We start from the raw sequence: 16984 nt of genomic DNA, 5'->3' as shown, positions 1-16984 counted from the left end.
AAGCTTTTGAAAGAATTCAAATTTATTTCTGAAAAGCTGCTCAGACAGTTCCATGCTTGGAGCTTTTTCAGCACACGGCTTTTGGTGATTAGATAATGGGATTCAAACAGCTGCACTCCCCTTATCAACTTTGTTTACTCCTACCTCAGAAAGTGCTACTAAATATAACAGAGATAAGTTGAGAACACACTATTCATATTCAGGTTAAATGAAAGATTAAGATTAATTATGGCCAGTACTTGTTGGAGGTTAAGCAATGGTGGGCAGACCATCTGCACACAGTGTTCACAACATCAGCTTTACACTTACCAACAGTTATGGCTGTCATGGAAACAAAACACCACAAATGCTATAAAGTGCAACTGAAAGAAAATTCTTTGGTATTGCTCTTCCTTTTCTTTAAATGCATGTTAGGAAAACAGAAAAAAAAAAAGGCCAGTACTGGATCACAGCTGTGAATGGAAAAAAACATATTCCTTAACTGTAATCAGAAAACAATCTATGAGTGTCTGTTCCAAAAGCTTTTCCTCTTAACTCGACAGCCGAAGGAATGGCTCCCGACATATGGTACAAGTCTCAGCACCTCTTCCCAGCAAAAAAATTGTTGCCTTTTTGGAAATAAAGGGGAGTCTCCTAAAGAAGAACAGACTACACAGGGGTTTCTGCACTGGCATTTGCCCATCTGCCTCCAACTCCGCCATTCCTTGGCAATTACCTCTCAAGCAGAGAGTCATGAAAGCCCAACTCTGCAGGCTGAGGCCTGGAAAAACGACTACATCGACAACTTAGAAACATACCTGAACTCTAGTCACTGACCAGGTTTCAGCAAACTAGGCTCTAGCTAGTATTCTTCCTCCTGTGCAAACATCAGAACTATGTTTTGATGCCAGTTACAATGCAAAACAATGCCCACATCCATTTGCAGAAGTAAGCCAGTCTTAATAGGTTCTGCTTCTAGGCTTTCATGAAAATCCTAAGTACCACATTTTGCATTTTCTGAGATGAGAGGGAAAAATACAAGGCAAATAAAAGCCTGAGAGAGTGCCCTGGAAAGGCTGTGCTTGTTTCCTTGAGACGAATCCACCAGAAACCCAACGGCTGACAGAACAAAATGCATTTTTAAAAATTTGGCAGGAGAGGTGGTGGAAAAGGGGTGCAACACAACCCCAAATCTTGCCTTGTTTCACTGGGCTGCGTTCAAAAGAATGGCCCGATGGAGTTTTGCAGGGTAAGCAGCTGCTTCCTTCCACTCATCTGCTCTCTGGGATGTGCTGACGTGCACAGCACACACATTTCCAGGGCACATTTCGTGCCAAGACCACCGCTGGGATCAGGTGGAAAGGGGCAAAGGCTGGGTGTCAGCACTGCCCTTTTGAGGGCTCCTGAGACACAGCAACAACTACAGAAACACCATCAGTATTATCAACCTGACAGAGAAAACTGCTGCCAAAACTAGACTCAGATAGTGAAAGGGCATGGGAGCCTTGCAGATTAAAGTCAGCCATGAAGGGGGGGTGAAAAGAAAGGTAATCTGAATCTATTCTTGCTCTTTAAAAGGCAGTCACTGAATTGATCAATTTTGCCATCACTGAACTGTTTCCAATGAGAGGGAAATGAGGATGACAGAGTAGGAGTCATTCTAACAGTAATATTGTAAGACAACACGTAGGTAACTGTAAACAGTTTCACTCACGGGCTGATCTGGTCCATCCCCTCCAAGCACCCGGAAACCAAAGCCTGACTCTTGTTTTCGTAGGAAAACATCCAAATCTCTTGTGTTTGGAGCTAAGAAAAAAAAACATTTCAAAACATGTAAGGAGTTATCTTTGATTAGTGAAAGGTAATGCTTTGGTGCTGCATTCTGACTCTCCTTATCGACAGAACACAGTAATCAGAAACACAGTAAATCATTTGAACAGCCAAATCTGATATTCTCTTTCCGCAATGGAAAAATATATTTTTAAGAAAAGGCTGAAAAGGGAAAGAACAGATTGACAAATGCCAAAGGAGAAATCACAGCTGCATTTGGACAGTGGGCCAGGAGAAAAGCCAGTCTGTAGTACAACTCCGAGCTACCTTCTGTAAACTCTGAAATGGTCACGTCTGCTTCAGTTTACTTCAGATCTAGATCATCCTTGAGACCATTTCTATGATTAACTGTTTTATTGTAAATATGGTGGAAACACATTGTATCTTCTTTTAAAAAAGTGCTCCACAGTTTTCTGATTTCTGTATGAATTATGCACTTATTGAAATGTTTTATCTACAGGACATTATCAAACTCAGTAAGAAAGTCGCAGTAGTTTTACCACATAGATAACAATGAAAAAAATCCTTTAAAAATGAGCATTTCCAACTTGAGGTTGATATACTCACGTTTGTCCTCATATATAGTCTTAGACTTCAGGTAGACTTCTGAAGGGTCCAGTTTAGGAGAGCCTGGTCGTACAGCAGTGGGTGGAAATGGCATTGGCTGTGGGATGGTATCGCTGACAGCTTCCAAGCTCCCTGAACTGTCCTGCTTGTCCTTCTGAAACAGACGCCACCAAATCTGTATTACATCAAAAGCGTAACAGGGTGCTTGTGTGCAAAGACAATAAACATCACACAGAAGTGAAACACAGAGCAAAACAAGGGAATACTATTATAACTCAACGTAGCTATTCCAAGGTATGTGCCTGGCCTGACCAGACTACTGAGGTCTTCCTCATCAGGCCACAGATTTCTACTGAGGACTGGGCTTACAGAGGGGGTTTGAAGTGAGTGCTGCTCAGAGATGAGTAAAGCTCCTGGTAGTTATTAACTGGCAGGGTGAAGCAGGCATACAGGACCAGTCACGTTTGGAGAAGCAGCGATTCCTTGGCAGGCGCCTGCTGGGCTCTGGAGCACAAACCACCACCATGGGCATGAGCTGCTCCATGGGCACTGCCTTCTGCCTACTGTCAAACCACCTCCAAACAAGAGCACCTGAGCTGTGCTCAATATCAGATTGTTTGCTGCAGGTGTCCCCAACAGCGTTATAATGCTGAACAGGAGGAACACGGTTCATTCACACTTGGCGTGAGGAATTAGGAATTCAGCAGTTCATAGCTGCAACACTCCCATTAGTATTTCACAAAGAAAGGACACCAAGGATCCTTGTAGTCTCTCACCTTAATTTCCAATCAATTATACACTAAAGTAACTCTAAATACTTATTCTGGGCTGAAACCCAACCCAAAAAACTGGAACATGGCAGTCTGCATGTGTCTGTGCACATTAAACAAAAGCACAAGCAGAACAGACTTAGATATGCCCTTTTACAAGGAGTGGAAGAAAACTCCCCCACAAGCCATTTAGCAGTTTGACACTTCTTGTAGGTTTATAAGTGCAAGAGCTTGCCCTTTTTAACTGAATTATTTTGCCATGCTGCTTAATGCCACTGAACATCGAGTGCTCCATGGGAAGCTGCTACTGCACGTGTGCTAGAACACCAGTCCCCAAATCCAAGGTATTTTTAGCTTGCCTGCACAGAGTGCACTGACACAGAAGCCAGACTGACAGACCTGCATCCTCAGACTGCAGGGATTTATGCACTGATTTATTCAGTGCAGGCAGCTGTATGCTTGCAAGGAACAGAAACTGAAGCTATTATTGAGCGCAGTCTGTTTCAAGCACACTGAACTTGTGTGCTCACTTTATCCCACTGCTGAGATATGACTTTAATATTCAACCAGTATGACAAAGACAGAAAAAGAAGCTACACCTACATACTGGTAGTGGGGTTTTCCTAAAATGCAATACTTGGTTCTGTACAAGAAACATTTTTAAAGAAACAGCTCTGTTCACCAACTAGCCCAACTTGTAAAAGAAGCACTCATGACAAAAATATCCATTACTATCAGCATTATCAAATCAGAGGGTATTTTATTAAGCCCAAGGAGTCATTACTGAGCTAATATATATCACAGATACCCCAAAAGACTGAACTTCAAGAACAGTGAGCACCCAACCAGAAACGATCAGTGACAGACTTCTTGAAAATACGGATTCAAAGATAAGCAAGCATTTTAAGAAGGGTGTACTAAGCAGTCCATTAAATCTATGTGAGGATTGAGAAGTCTTGAAGTATCATAAACTTCCTTTAGAAATCCCATTTCACTTTACTACAGATAATTAGCAATGAAAAAAAAAAATAGATACTGTATTTTGTTCCCCTTTTAACAGGTACTCTGACAGCAGTTACTTAAGCTGGCACAAATTCTTTGTCTAAGTAGATGTGGTTTTGCTAAATCATCTTGTAGATCACCGCGGGGACCAAAATCCAGAGGAGACAAGATCGGAAAAGCAGGTCAAAGCGTGCACACAGACAGCAATTTCAATACAGTGGGGGGGGGGGGCGGAAGGAAGTAATGATAAAACATAAGTCATAATGTCATATTTAAAAACATGACAAATGAACAATACTACGCCTATTCTGGTTCTGGTGTGCTCAACATAAGAAGGACATGGAGCTGTTGGAAAAAGTCCAGAGGAGGCCACGAGGATGATCAGGGGCTGGAGCACCTCCCGTATGGAGACAGGCTGAGAAAGTTGGGGCTGTTCAGCCTGGAGAAGAGAAGCTGCTGGAGACCTCAGAGCAGCTTCCAGTGTCTGAAGGGGGCTACAAGGATGCGGAGAGGGACTCTTCACCAGGGATTATAGCGACAGGACAAGGGGTAATGGCTTCGAACGTAAACAGGGGAAGTTCAGGTTAGATATAAGGAAGAAGCTCTTTACTGTGAGGGTGGTGAGGTGCTGGCACAGGTTGCCCAAAGTAGTGGTGAATGCTTCATCCCTAGCAATGTTCAAGGCCAGGCTGAACAGTCCTGGGGGGCATGGTCTAGGGTGACGGGTCCCTGCCCACGGCAGGAGGGTTGGAACTAGATGATCTTAAGGTCATTTCCAACCCTAACTATTCTATGATTCTAACATAGAAGCTCTTTGCTGCATTCTTGATTCTTCAGTAGTAAGAGACACATCCATCATTTCCATTAAACAACTCAAAAACCTCAAAAGAATCTCTTGCGTTAAGTAGACCATATTTATGAGTCTGTTTTGCAACCAAAACCCCCTGAATATTCTCCATCAGCAACCAATTTAAATACATCACTAATACTCACCCCTTTGGCAGTTTTAGTAGGTGAGGGTGGACCTGAAGAAAACACAATGTAGAAAGCAATTTCAATATTAGATCACCCACAGTTTACACAGCAATAAAGCAATATAATCAGCTCCTCCTGGGTTGAAAATAGTAACTAATTCACTCTTCTCTGGGGGTGGGAACTAGATGATCTTAAGGTCCTTTCCAATCTTAACCATTCTATGATGCTATGATTCTAAATAGCAAAGTGAATGTTCAGTCAACTGAAAACATCACTTCAGAGAAGTCTCAAATTAGAATTAGAATCTGTTGTACAGAAATTGCTGTACAACAATGAAAAATACTATTTCTCTTTTTGCTACACACTGGTCAACCAAATCACACATCATTTCATTGGGTATGGAGACTTTGTGAATTTGTCTGTAGAAATTTCACTTGCTGCCAAAGAAATCTGATTATTTTCTTAGCAGATTCAGGACTAGTACCATTCATCCAGGAAAAAGACCTGGAGATCTTTGTAAAGTCTATGACTGCAGTGATACTCTCAAGGCTACAATAAAAGCTTAAATGGACACTGAGCAGCCCTAATTCATTCACTTCCTCCTGGCAAACACACACTACCTACTAGTCGACTTTTGTGGAGAAGACACATTCTGGTCTGTGACTGACTGAATGAAGAGGTATAAATATATGAAAGCACAAATAAGTATTCTTCTGGCATTTCCAGTGATCAGCTCCACCACACTGCTGATGCTTCCTCCTGCCTCCTGTGATCACCTCTCTATTACAGCTACTGGAATACATTTGGAGAGCCTCAGAAAACTCTGTCCATCATACGCTTTGTTTTATGCTGATTAAATTTTTGCCTTAGCACTCTCCAGACTCTTCTGAGAGACAGTGCATAAACGTACCATAATAAAATTGCTGGGGGGCAAAAAAAAACCCCAACAACCGAAAAAACCTCCCCAGGCAAACCCTAGCAACGTGTTCTCACCCCAAATACTCAGAGGTATAAATTAAACTTAGAACACTGCGGCTCGGAGACATAATAAGCTGCTACTTGGCAGTCGATACTGGACTTAGGTATTGCACTAAAAAGGGACTTTTAAAAAGCATATAACCATATATGACAGCTGTAAAGACACATATGTACCTCCTCTTAAGATAAGCAGTGGCACCTCTGCTCCTACTGGAAACTGCTTCAGTACCTCCACCACCTGCAGGTGTGTCAAGCTCTGTACATTCTGATGGCAAATCTCCTTGATTACGTCACCTTTCTGAAGGCCTTGGCACCACTGGCTGTCTAAAATCATCTTCACCTTCTGTCCTGTAGGACTGTCTGCAATGGCAAACCCAAAGCCTTTAGGACCTTTGACTAGAGGAATGGTGACCAGCTCTGGCTGAGAGCCTCCTGAAGATGCAAGAGAGATCCTCTGCTCAGCTGTATCCATGGAAGGGCCATTCAGACGACCATTGACCAACATAGGGCCCAGTTTTCCATTCTGGTCCAACACAACTGTTCCTGGTATTAGATCTTGGCTGGACAGAGAAACATCTCCTTTGGTCACAGGCGGTCCATTGATAATAGGTGTAGCTGTCACTATATCTACCACAGGGTCTTCATTGTCGTCAGGAAGAGGATAACCACGACACAATGTCATGTTCACATACTGATTGACAGGAACTAGCTGAAACATCTGGACAACATCTGCATGGGTGTGGCCAAGGACACAACTTCCATTTATGTCTACAATGACATCACCTGTTACAAAAGAAAGTACAATGTTGTCAAAACCAGAAACAAAACCATCCACATTTGGGCTCAGAACCAAAGCCTCACTGGAGGAAGTCACAGTGCAGCCTTCAAAACTAGCAACAAGTGGTGGCTGGGCTATTACCTCTTGCCTATCTGTTGCAAAAAAGCATAAAGGATTTCCTCTTTGCATTTATTCTATTTCATCTCAGAACACAGTGTCCTAAATATATAAAGTTTAATCTGCAGCAGATTTAAAAAATGATACTGTCCAGCCACAGGAGATGAAGCAGTGCACGCACACTCCTGCAAGCAGATGTCTTCTACTTTAATTCGCATTGTACAGCATCCTAAACTCAACCCAGAATAAATCAGATTTTCTGGGGGAGGAGGGTCCTATGTTTATTTTAGGAGTGGCTAAACTGAAGCTAGGATTGTACCCACACACATTCTGTATTCTTACACTGCTGCCACACTCGGCTAAGCGTGTATTTTCAAAATGAAGTGGAAGTAGCCTTCAGATTCCAAAACCTTGTTTCATAGTTTGCATCGTTCTGATCAAGAAACTTCGCATGTGCAATACAATACTCCCGGTAAACAAACCATCTTATCACTTAAATGCCTAGGCATCAGTAAAACAGTAACTCTATTATCACATGAACACAACAGGAATGGATATACATCTTTTCACTCAAATGTGTGTGTGCACCACAACACAATGCCTCAGGATCGGCCTAGTTTTTACAGAGGAGGAAATGAAGCACATACAAACAAGTTCAAACAACAGATCAGCAATGAAACAGAAATTGTTTCATTTCATAAATAAATAGTATTACATCATCAAAAGCATGAACTCTTCTTACTCATCTGAATACTAAGAGAGTTACAGTTATATGTAAAGAATCACGTTGCCTTTTCCAATAAACTGTATGTTCCAATAAGCTTATAGGTTAGTTTAATTAAACATATAGTAACATATATGAAAAAGTGTGCAATTCTTCATGGATTGCAGGCACTGTCATGCCTCTTTCTTCCTCACTTGTCCAGTTCATCACACTTTGCTTGTTCATTCCTGCTGCAGGTTTCTTTGCAGATTGAATATTTGGTGTGATGTTTTTTGGCAGCAACAAGGCAAAACACAGGCCAGGATCCAAACACACTATTTTTACTTTACGTATAGAGGGAACAAAAACCATTATGTAAACAACCATGAAACCAGAAGTCTTAGCTAAAACAGAACTACTGCCATCTTCAGAAGTGTCTGAAGCTCTGGGGCCCCAAATGTAAGAAGGACTTGGGGCTGTTGGAGCAAGTCCAGAGGAGGCCATGGAGATGCTGTGGGGGCTGAAGCAGCTCCGCTCTGGAGCCAGGCTGAGAGAGCTGGGCTGGTTCAGCCTGAAGAAGGCTCCGGAGAGATCTCAGAGCAGCTCACAGGGCCTGAAGGGACTACAAGAAACCTGAAGAGGAGCTTTGGACAAGGACCCGTAGGGACAGGGGCAAGGGGGAATGGCTTTAACCTGCCAGAGGGGAGATTGAGATGAGCTCTTAGGCAGAAGCTCTTCCCTGTGAGGGTGCTGAGGCGCTGGCACAGGGCGCCCAGAGAAGCTGTGGCTGCCCCATCCCTGGCAGTGTTCAAGGCCAGGTTGGACACAGGGGCTTGGAGCAACCTGCTCTAGTGGAAGGTGTCCCTGCCCGTGGCAGGGGGTTGGAACTGGATGAGCCTTAAGGTTCCTTCCAACCCTAACCCGTCTGTGGTTCTATAAATCTATGTCCTCAAAGGAGATTTATGCCTAGACCATGGCTTCTTTTCTTTTTCGCGCTCTGCTCTGCACAGATCTTCCACAAATCTTAAAACTCTTTCATTTACTGAGGTGTTCCTATTCAGTCAGTGGATGCAGTCACCCAACTCCTGTGCCTCAGCAGCTTCCTTCTCTAAAAGCGCCACAGGAAATGGAAGTTTAGAGAAACAATACTTGACCTGGTGCAATTCTCCCATCTTGTGCAGCGGGCCCATCTTTTAACACATTCTTCACCTGAAGAAACTCATCAGGTCTGTCCCCTCCGATGATTGTGAAGCCAAAACCCATTGTACTTTTCTTCAGCGATGTCCGTATCAGTGCTCCTATAAGCTGGGATGGATCTCTAGTGAAGACAGACTTCTCTGCTCCTTTTGAATTAGGGAACAAAGAGACATGAAGATTGGAATCCACCAGGGTTAGTTTTGGGAAGTTGTTTGGTTGGTTTTTAAGGAGTCATAAAAGCTAATGATTTTTTGGTTAATGCTGGTTAACCTCTGCAGCACTGCTATGGAGTTAAAACAAACAAGATACCGTTATACTCACTTCACAGCTGAGCTGGTGAATGGACAAGACTTTTCAAGACCATAGTACAGATTACAACAGAGCTGGAACTAAAGCTCCCACCTCTAATTTCCAGTTTTACACTCTAACCACACTAACCCTTGAATACCAAGATTAAAGTAGATTAAAAGCATAAAAATTCAAGGTATGGTTTTACCCGTATCTTCCAGCTGGCTCTTCTCACCCTCCATATATTCAAAAGCTGCTTATGACAACCAGCTTCAGAGCAATCCAAACTATTTTAAAGCAGTCTTAGGGTCTCAGTTCCATTTTAACTTTAAAAAATAATTCTAAAGCCCCTAGAGATTTGGGAGGGCAACACCACAATGGGCAGCAAAAAGACAAGACTAATGCCTTCATGAATTCTAAAATTGGTTACTTATATTTGCAGATAAAGATATTGGTGACAAAGAAGACAATATTCAGTGATACCTGATTTTGAAGGGCCAACATCAGTCTGTCCTAGCTGTTTTTTTCTTTTGGCTTCCAATACTGGGTTTTCAAACTGAGTTTTCTGGTTAATATGACTGTAAACACACCAAAGGCAGATCAGGATTTCAGCAGAAAGCATTCTGCCTATTTCACAGAAAAGACAACCACAAAAGATACATCTACAGATACAATTTCTTATTATCTCAGCTTAATGCTCTGTAGGAATGAACAACAAATCATATCATAATCAACACTGAAAGCATTATTGTTCTTTCAACAACTTGATTTTAAGAGCCAATACAATTTTACTTCCTGTAAACACTAGGTAGAGCTTCATTCCACTCTGCAAATATTCAGAAGGTTGTAATAGTTTGGAACTGAGGAAACCTGCTTTTTCTCTTGACCCTATGTGTTGCTTCCATCTACCTATAACATTTACAATCTCAGACATCACCTTTTTACTATTAGATGCTTGAGTAGTACAGCAGAGGGGGGAAAAAAAACCCCAACCACCAAACAGTTGAGTTTGAGCAGAATTTAAATACCTGTGTTGGCTTTGCAAATTCAAATACTGTTAGCTTGTTTTTCTCTGAAGCTAACATTTTCAACTCCACTTATTTTTTCTCCATGGTTGACGAGAGATTTCATTTACTCTGACCTGAAGGAGATTCCAAAGAGCTCTTGCAGCAGTTTAGTAGTTAGTTATTTGGCTCTTTGGAAACAGCAGTAAGAGAGAAGTTATTTTTGCTCTTTTACAGTTACCAGGTGCCACTTTTACATCAAGTGACCTGAGTTTTGTAAAAGCTCAGAAAAATTACATCAGCCCATACCCACTACTAAATTACTTCGGTTGCTACTTGCTTTCCCTCCCCAAATGAAATACACTCCAGTAAGTCAATAAGATCACACCGTGGATATTTCCACAGCCCAGTGCTTCAGAAGTGTGCACCGTGTGTTCCCTGCCCCTAGGACTGTTTCCACTGGATATGTTTAATACTTTTATTGCATTACAACCTATACATATTGCATATCAAGTGCTTCATTATTTTCAATTTATAAATATGTTAAATTAACAATTAGCACTTACTCAACATAATATGTTCCATATTGAGGGTCTTCTATTTTTTCCCATCCATAAGGAAGCTCTGTAATCAGAAAGACCAAATTCTCCATTTCAATGGAAAACTATCTGCAAATATCAGAGTTCTCATGAAGGAACGAGAGGACAGATTACAGACTCATGAAAAATACAAGGAAAATAAAGGTCCTTTTTTTCTTCCCTTTACTTGTGTAAGGCTGGTCCTTCTGATGAAAGGATATCAGCCTGTTCCAGGGAATCTAAAACCCTGTAACTCTCACTCTTTGTTCCACTACATGAGGAGACTTTTATTCAACAAAATCACACCACTTTAAACATATAATAAACTTAAAGACAAGATACAAACTAACCTATTTAGAGAGGAAGAACCTATAAAGGGGAAGAAAAATACATTATTTTAAATTAATCTAATTAGAAATTATGAATGTGATTTGATAGTTGTTGACTTTTTAAGCTATACAATATGAATACGGTCGCACTGCTTCTGCCCCCAAATACACCACAGAAGAGAACTATAAATGCCTTGCTGTATCACATCCCAAGCTTGTAAAACCATGTACCTCCATCCTCTTGTACCTTCAGTTTAAGATCACCTGGCAGAAGCAATGCCATGTTTATTTTTTCTCTCAGTAACATTGGGATATTTCACTGTATTCTCACACTGTTTCAGTTTTCAGTCAACTCAAGAAACCTTCAGTCAGAACTGTAAGAGCCACATGTGGTAATTCAGAAGAAAGCCCCCACCGTTATAGCCTATTTCATCCTGATGTTTACAGTTTAGTAAGACACCCCAAAAGCTGCTCCTGCAGCCACAGCAAGCTACCTGACAGTGACCTGGGCTTGCACTGCCTTCGACATCCCTAAAGTAGGGGTCTAAAATAAAAAAAATTACCTGTTTGATACAGGCACTGAAAGTTACATGTGAAGAGCTCCTTTTTATGGCAAATTCAGAGTCTGGTAAGATGGTGCCCAGTAGCAGATCATTATTGACTGAAGGTGATAAGCAGTTAAAACAGAGGTCCAATTATTTTACCTTTACTGTACTAGTTATCTTGAGCATGGAAATTTAAATATTAGAATAATGGGTACAGTCAGGTAACTAGACATTTTAAGGGTAAAACTGCTATGTAATCTTGTTTGAGGCTGCCCTAAGTTTGATGGTAATAGGAATTTTCCTAGCATATGACAGCATGTTACCAATTATTAATACCAGCATCACTCCACAGGGTTTGACAAAAGACACAGTAGGTCTATTCATTTAGATGTTGTTCATTTGGATATCCTGCATGTCTCTGTTTAAAGCACTCTTTTTATCCTGTGGTGAGCTGCACATATGTTTAATAAGCAGCAGTATGTGTCCATTGCTCCAGCTGGCTTCATTATGAATATGTGGTTGTTAGGCTATGCAATCTAGGAAGACAACAGGCTATTCTGAGTCTGCCTCAGCTTTTGTAACATGTCAGGCATTTACCAAAGATAGAACTATTTAGTACTCTTTTCTGGCTGACTAAATTGCATTATCATGTAGGACATGGTTGCAGGTATTGTCTGTAGGCCAATCATGAACCTGACCTGTAAGTCTTGAAGCAACAGTGCAAAGAGGTGGAGTCAGACTGCTCCCTCTACTTATGCATTCAAATATAGTATCATGTCACATGCAATAAGTATCATCAGCAATAGATATTATGCTGTATCTTCTTTATTATTCCTATATTCTAATACTTATGGACCTTTTCCTCCATCTGCACAACAATTTCCACCGAGATTGTCACTAATCTATGCAGCTTTCTCCTCAATAATGACAGTTACTGGAATAAAATATCTCATTATCTCCTCAGGAATGCAGATAAGCCCATGATTCAGCCTGATTCTATTATTCCAGGGAAAATACACTACGGACTTCCCCAGTCTTCTATAAACTTCTGTTGCCACCAAACTAGGGACACTCAGCACTACACTGCCTGCTCCAGAGTCGCGTGTAGCGGGAAGAAGCTTCTACCATAGCAGTGATGGACTGTATCCAGCTGTGATAAACTCAGACCTTTATCAGTCACAGGGGACAAATAAGTTCTGAACATCTCACCTCCATCTTCACAATCTTCAGGAGCTTTGGCCTTCTTACAGAGGCGTGGATCAAGCCAAGTGGTTGTCTTTGTGTTATGACTGTGGAGCAGAACACGGACCATTAAAGGAAGAGAACTCTCTCAGACTGAAGAAACTTTGCTTTACTTTAGCTTTTAAATATTTACTACCATTGGTGAACTGTAGCCTTTAATATAACCTTTATTTTTGCCTCAGTCACATCATAAATTGCTGAAAAGAAAAGGCAACAATGACGCTCAGAGGTACCAGCACACTAGAGACTCTCCAGGACAGATGTGAAATGTTAGAGGTACAAACACTCTCCCCTGTCCACAAGAGCTCATGTGGGAATAGCAGCTGTTTCTACCTGAAAGGAAAAAATAGTTTTAGCCTCCTCTTATGCTTAACTCTCAGCAAGGTTTCTGCTTCATTTTTGCCTTAGAATTCATAAATGAGGCAGTTTCACGTGTGCATATATGAGCTACTTTTCTATCCTGGGCTTTAATCTGTGCTATTTGTAGTTTTAAGCATGCATTCCCGGCCAAGGAACACAAGCAGCAAAGAAAGAATAAACAAGCTCTCAGATTTCAGAGCAATTTGACATAGCAAACGTTTATATGATGTTCTACACCTCACTTAGAAATACTGACCCAGCTTTGTATTCTGTGAGATAGAAAATTCGTATGACAAACTGACTTTGCATGTGCAACCATAAAGGTTTCCTGCACGATGGCAATCATACCAAGTATGCAACAGAGACGACTATCAGTAAGGAAAGAGTAGGGATACAGTAAATTTCATGTAGAAATAGAAGCAGTAAGAGCAGAAATAGAGAGGTGTAAGAGCAGCAGGCAGCTTCCTAGACTTCAGCCCTGCAGCCCATCATCACTTCCCTCCTCCAAAGGGCACAGCAACCCCTCCGTAGTGTTGGTCTACTCACTCAATGAAGTAGATCATGCCAGTGTCAGTGTAGGCCATCTCCCAGTTCTTGGGCAGGGGTTCCAGGGTTTCATCCCTCGACAAGTAATTTCTGAAGTCCATGGAGCTGCTTGTCTGGTTGTAGCTGGGAACAGGTTTCATCCAGTCAGGAGAATCTGAATGTTTTTCTTTGTTTTCTGCAGTTGTTCAGGGAAAGTGTTACTATTTGTCAGATGTTTATGTTGTTTCTCACAAAGAACCACCCTCTTAATCTGGCTACGAGTGGATGTCAAACACGCCCCTGTATGTGATGTGCACTTTTCCACTTTTTTTTTTCAGCTGTGAACTTTGAAATGCTGACATGAGAACACTGAACTCTGCTCTTCCCCTGCCAAACAGAATTAATCTTGTATTATGTGGCTGAGCCTACCCTGAAAAATCAACACTGGCAGAAATCCAAGTTGGCTACACTTTGCTGCCGTTCCCGCACAGAGAACAGGGTTTGTAACACCAGCAAAGAACCCCCCCAAATCCTACTAATATTCCTCAAAGCACCAGAATGAAATGTAAAGAAGACCCAAATTGTCAATAAAACAAACACCACCCTCCTGCAAGCCACAGCAAGAAAAAGCTCCCAAAAATCCCTGCAGAAAGCTTTAAACCCAAGCCTCCACCCTTTGGTCCCAAGCTAATGCTCAGTATCCTCCATCACACAATGACGTCCATGACCTTCACCTAATCACCAGCCTGGCCACTGGGCCACTCTGTGCTGTGGTGTTGACAGCCCTGAAGCTAGCAAGATTAGGTCAGGTCTGGTCAATATAAGTCTGTCTTAAAGACTCACACACGAGATCATCTACAAATGCAATGTGATGGTTTCTCTCCACCACCAGCTCTTCCCCCTTGAGGTGAGTAACCATGACAGCAAAAGGAAACAGGCATCCCGCCCATCTCTGAAAGGTCCAACTAAATGCTGGTCCAGTCTCAACACACTCTCCTTTATTCCTCTCCACAAACTCTCCTTTGGGCAGTTTCAGGTTGTGAGATAGTTCCCTTAACCAAAATAATCTGAGAATTTTACAGTATGAGCTGGTATGGCTCCTTAAACCAATCGCTTCACTCAAATCTCCTGCAAACAAAGTCAGTAATCTCCTCAAAATTAAACAGGAACATTTACAGGGTATGAGTTATGCTCTGCAAAGGATTCCGTTATTTGAAGAGTGGATAAATTTTTCCTTCCTCCTCATGTAACTGGCTGATACCCAGCACTACATGTTCTCTACTGAGCAGTGCATTTTATGATGCAATTGCACATCTGGCTGGGAGAACAGCTGTTTCTTTTTAAAAGATGATTTCAAAATCGAGTAAAACCACCAGTTTGAATAGAAATGGACCTTCAAACTTTATGAAGACTAAGGAACGGGTTCAAGCAAGCATGAATGTTATTTGTATACTTCTTACCAAGTCATACAAATACTTTAGGGAATTTCTCCCCTTGTCAACCAACCTATCCCTCCGCTGCCATTAACTGCTTCCTTTTCCTCTTCTTCCTCCTCTTCAGGAAGAGAACTGTCCATCCTCTGCATTTTGCTGACTGACGTGGTTCTTTTCCTCTGTGATTCAGTATCAAAATCATTGTCAAAAAGAACTTGATCCACTGGATCAGGCTGAAAGGGGCTGGGCTCTGCTGGAGGCTTCGGAGTACCATAAAAATTACCTGACAATGAGACAGAAATCAAGATCACTAAAGCACTGATACTTGCTGCAAGTACTGGCAGTGGCAGCGAAGGTTTTATTGCCCATGTAACATGGTTTTGGTGAAAGACCTGAACCATAACTTACCTTCTTAAAGAAAACATCAGCACTATCAAAAACCAATGTACCATCAAAACTTATTCATTCCTATTTATTCCTACATTGTCTTTATGCCAGTGATGCTACTGGACATCAGAAAACAATAGATGTAATTCAGAATTCCTATCCTGCCACATGTTGTCAAAGAAAAAGATGGATGTGTGACTTTGCCGGGAATCCACTAATGCGTCATAAAGAGACTTGGGGAACAGTCTGAGAGAAGCAAACCAGTGAAAATCAATAGTTCTTACTCTGTATACTGATTAACTGATTAACGGAGTAATATGCAGAAACACACTAAAGCCAAAAAGAAAATTAATTTTGTGCAGAAACATAAAGTATCTACTTACATTAAACTACTTTTAAATAATTGATTTTACAACTACAGTCCTCCAATTTTCTACTGACAATACACTTCCTAAGCAAAGCTGTGAATATATCTTCATCTAAAAGTGATTTGTACTTCAGAAAAATAAATTAAATACTTCAGTATTTAAACCTAAACCACAAAGTCTAGGAATCACCTTTTATTTTTTGGAAAAGAATTTCAGCAACTGACCTCTTTCCTGACTGCTCATATGATTTTTATTAGGGAATTGAGCACACAGCAAGAGAGCTTCCCAGAATTCCTCCTGGGGTAACTTTTGGTGGCTGCATATGGGTTTGACCATGTAAGTAAAATAAATAAGAAACCCTCTGAAAATATCAGTGAGGGCAAGGCTCAAAGTGGTGTCAGCCAGCTAAAGGGGAGCTAAGGGAAAAATCCAAAGAGAAGGCTCCTTAAGGGGAGACCTTAGAGCAACTCCCATTGCCTGAAGGGGCTACAAGAAACCTGAAGAGGGGCTTTGGACCAAGGGGAATGGCTTTAACCTGCCAGAAGGGAGATTGAGATGAGCTCTGAGGCAGAAGCTCTTCCCTGTGAGGGTGCTGAGGCGCTGGCACAGGGTGCCCAGAGAAGCTGTGGCTGCCCCATCCCTGGCAGTGTTCAAGGCCAGGTTGGACACAGGGGCTTGGAGCAACCTGCTCTAGTGGAAGGTGTCCCTGCCCGTGGCAGGGGGTTGGAGCTGGATAAGCTTGAAGCTCCCTTCCAACCCAAACCTCTCTGTGACTCTATATGACATCAATGAAAGCTGCACGTACTCAGCATTTCTGAAAATTTGGCTGTTATTTAGTTGAATTCAAGTACAACTACACATTTGAAAAAAAAAACCCAAAAAAACAGGCAGATCATATTTCAGGTTTTATAAACTTAGATACAAAAAGCAACATGAGATGTTTGCAATCTGTTCTGCTACCTTCATGACAATGTTCTTCCCCATCACATTTAGCAAAACCAACTTCGCTACAGATTTGGACAATCTGAC

At 41.6% G+C, this 16984-nt stretch overlaps 1 protein-coding gene across 2 annotated transcripts in view; it reads right to left on the bottom strand.

Moving 5' to 3' along the window:
• The window catches only part of MAGI3 (membrane associated guanylate kinase, WW and PDZ domain containing 3), a 78548-nt gene that overhangs the window by 19079 nt on the left and 42485 nt on the right, over positions 1-16984 (bottom strand). For both annotated transcript variants that reach the window (XM_030473603.1, XM_030473601.1), the window contains exons 4-13: positions 15274-15483; positions 13789-13963; positions 12850-12929; positions 10755-10812; positions 9668-9762; positions 8854-9042; positions 6276-6884; positions 5142-5173; positions 2377-2530; positions 1694-1785 (exon numbers count right to left, since the gene is read on the bottom strand). In XM_030473603.1, the coding sequence (XP_030329463.1) occupies positions 1694-1785; positions 2377-2530; positions 5142-5173; positions 6276-6884; positions 8854-9042; positions 9668-9762; positions 10755-10812; positions 12850-12929; positions 13789-13963; positions 15274-15483 (1694 nt within the window). The remainder of the gene's footprint in view (positions 1-1693; positions 1786-2376; positions 2531-5141; positions 5174-6275; positions 6885-8853; positions 9043-9667; positions 9763-10754; positions 10813-12849; positions 12930-13788; positions 13964-15273; positions 15484-16984) is intronic.

This window comes from Strigops habroptila, chromosome 18 (genome assembly GCF_004027225.2).
Source record: "Strigops habroptila isolate Jane chromosome 18, bStrHab1.2.pri, whole genome shotgun sequence".
Classification (NCBI taxonomy): Eukaryota; Metazoa; Chordata; class Aves; order Psittaciformes; family Psittacidae; genus Strigops; species Strigops habroptila.
The sequence above is the reverse complement of the archived record's forward strand: the minus strand, read 5'-3'. Positions and strand labels throughout refer to the sequence as shown.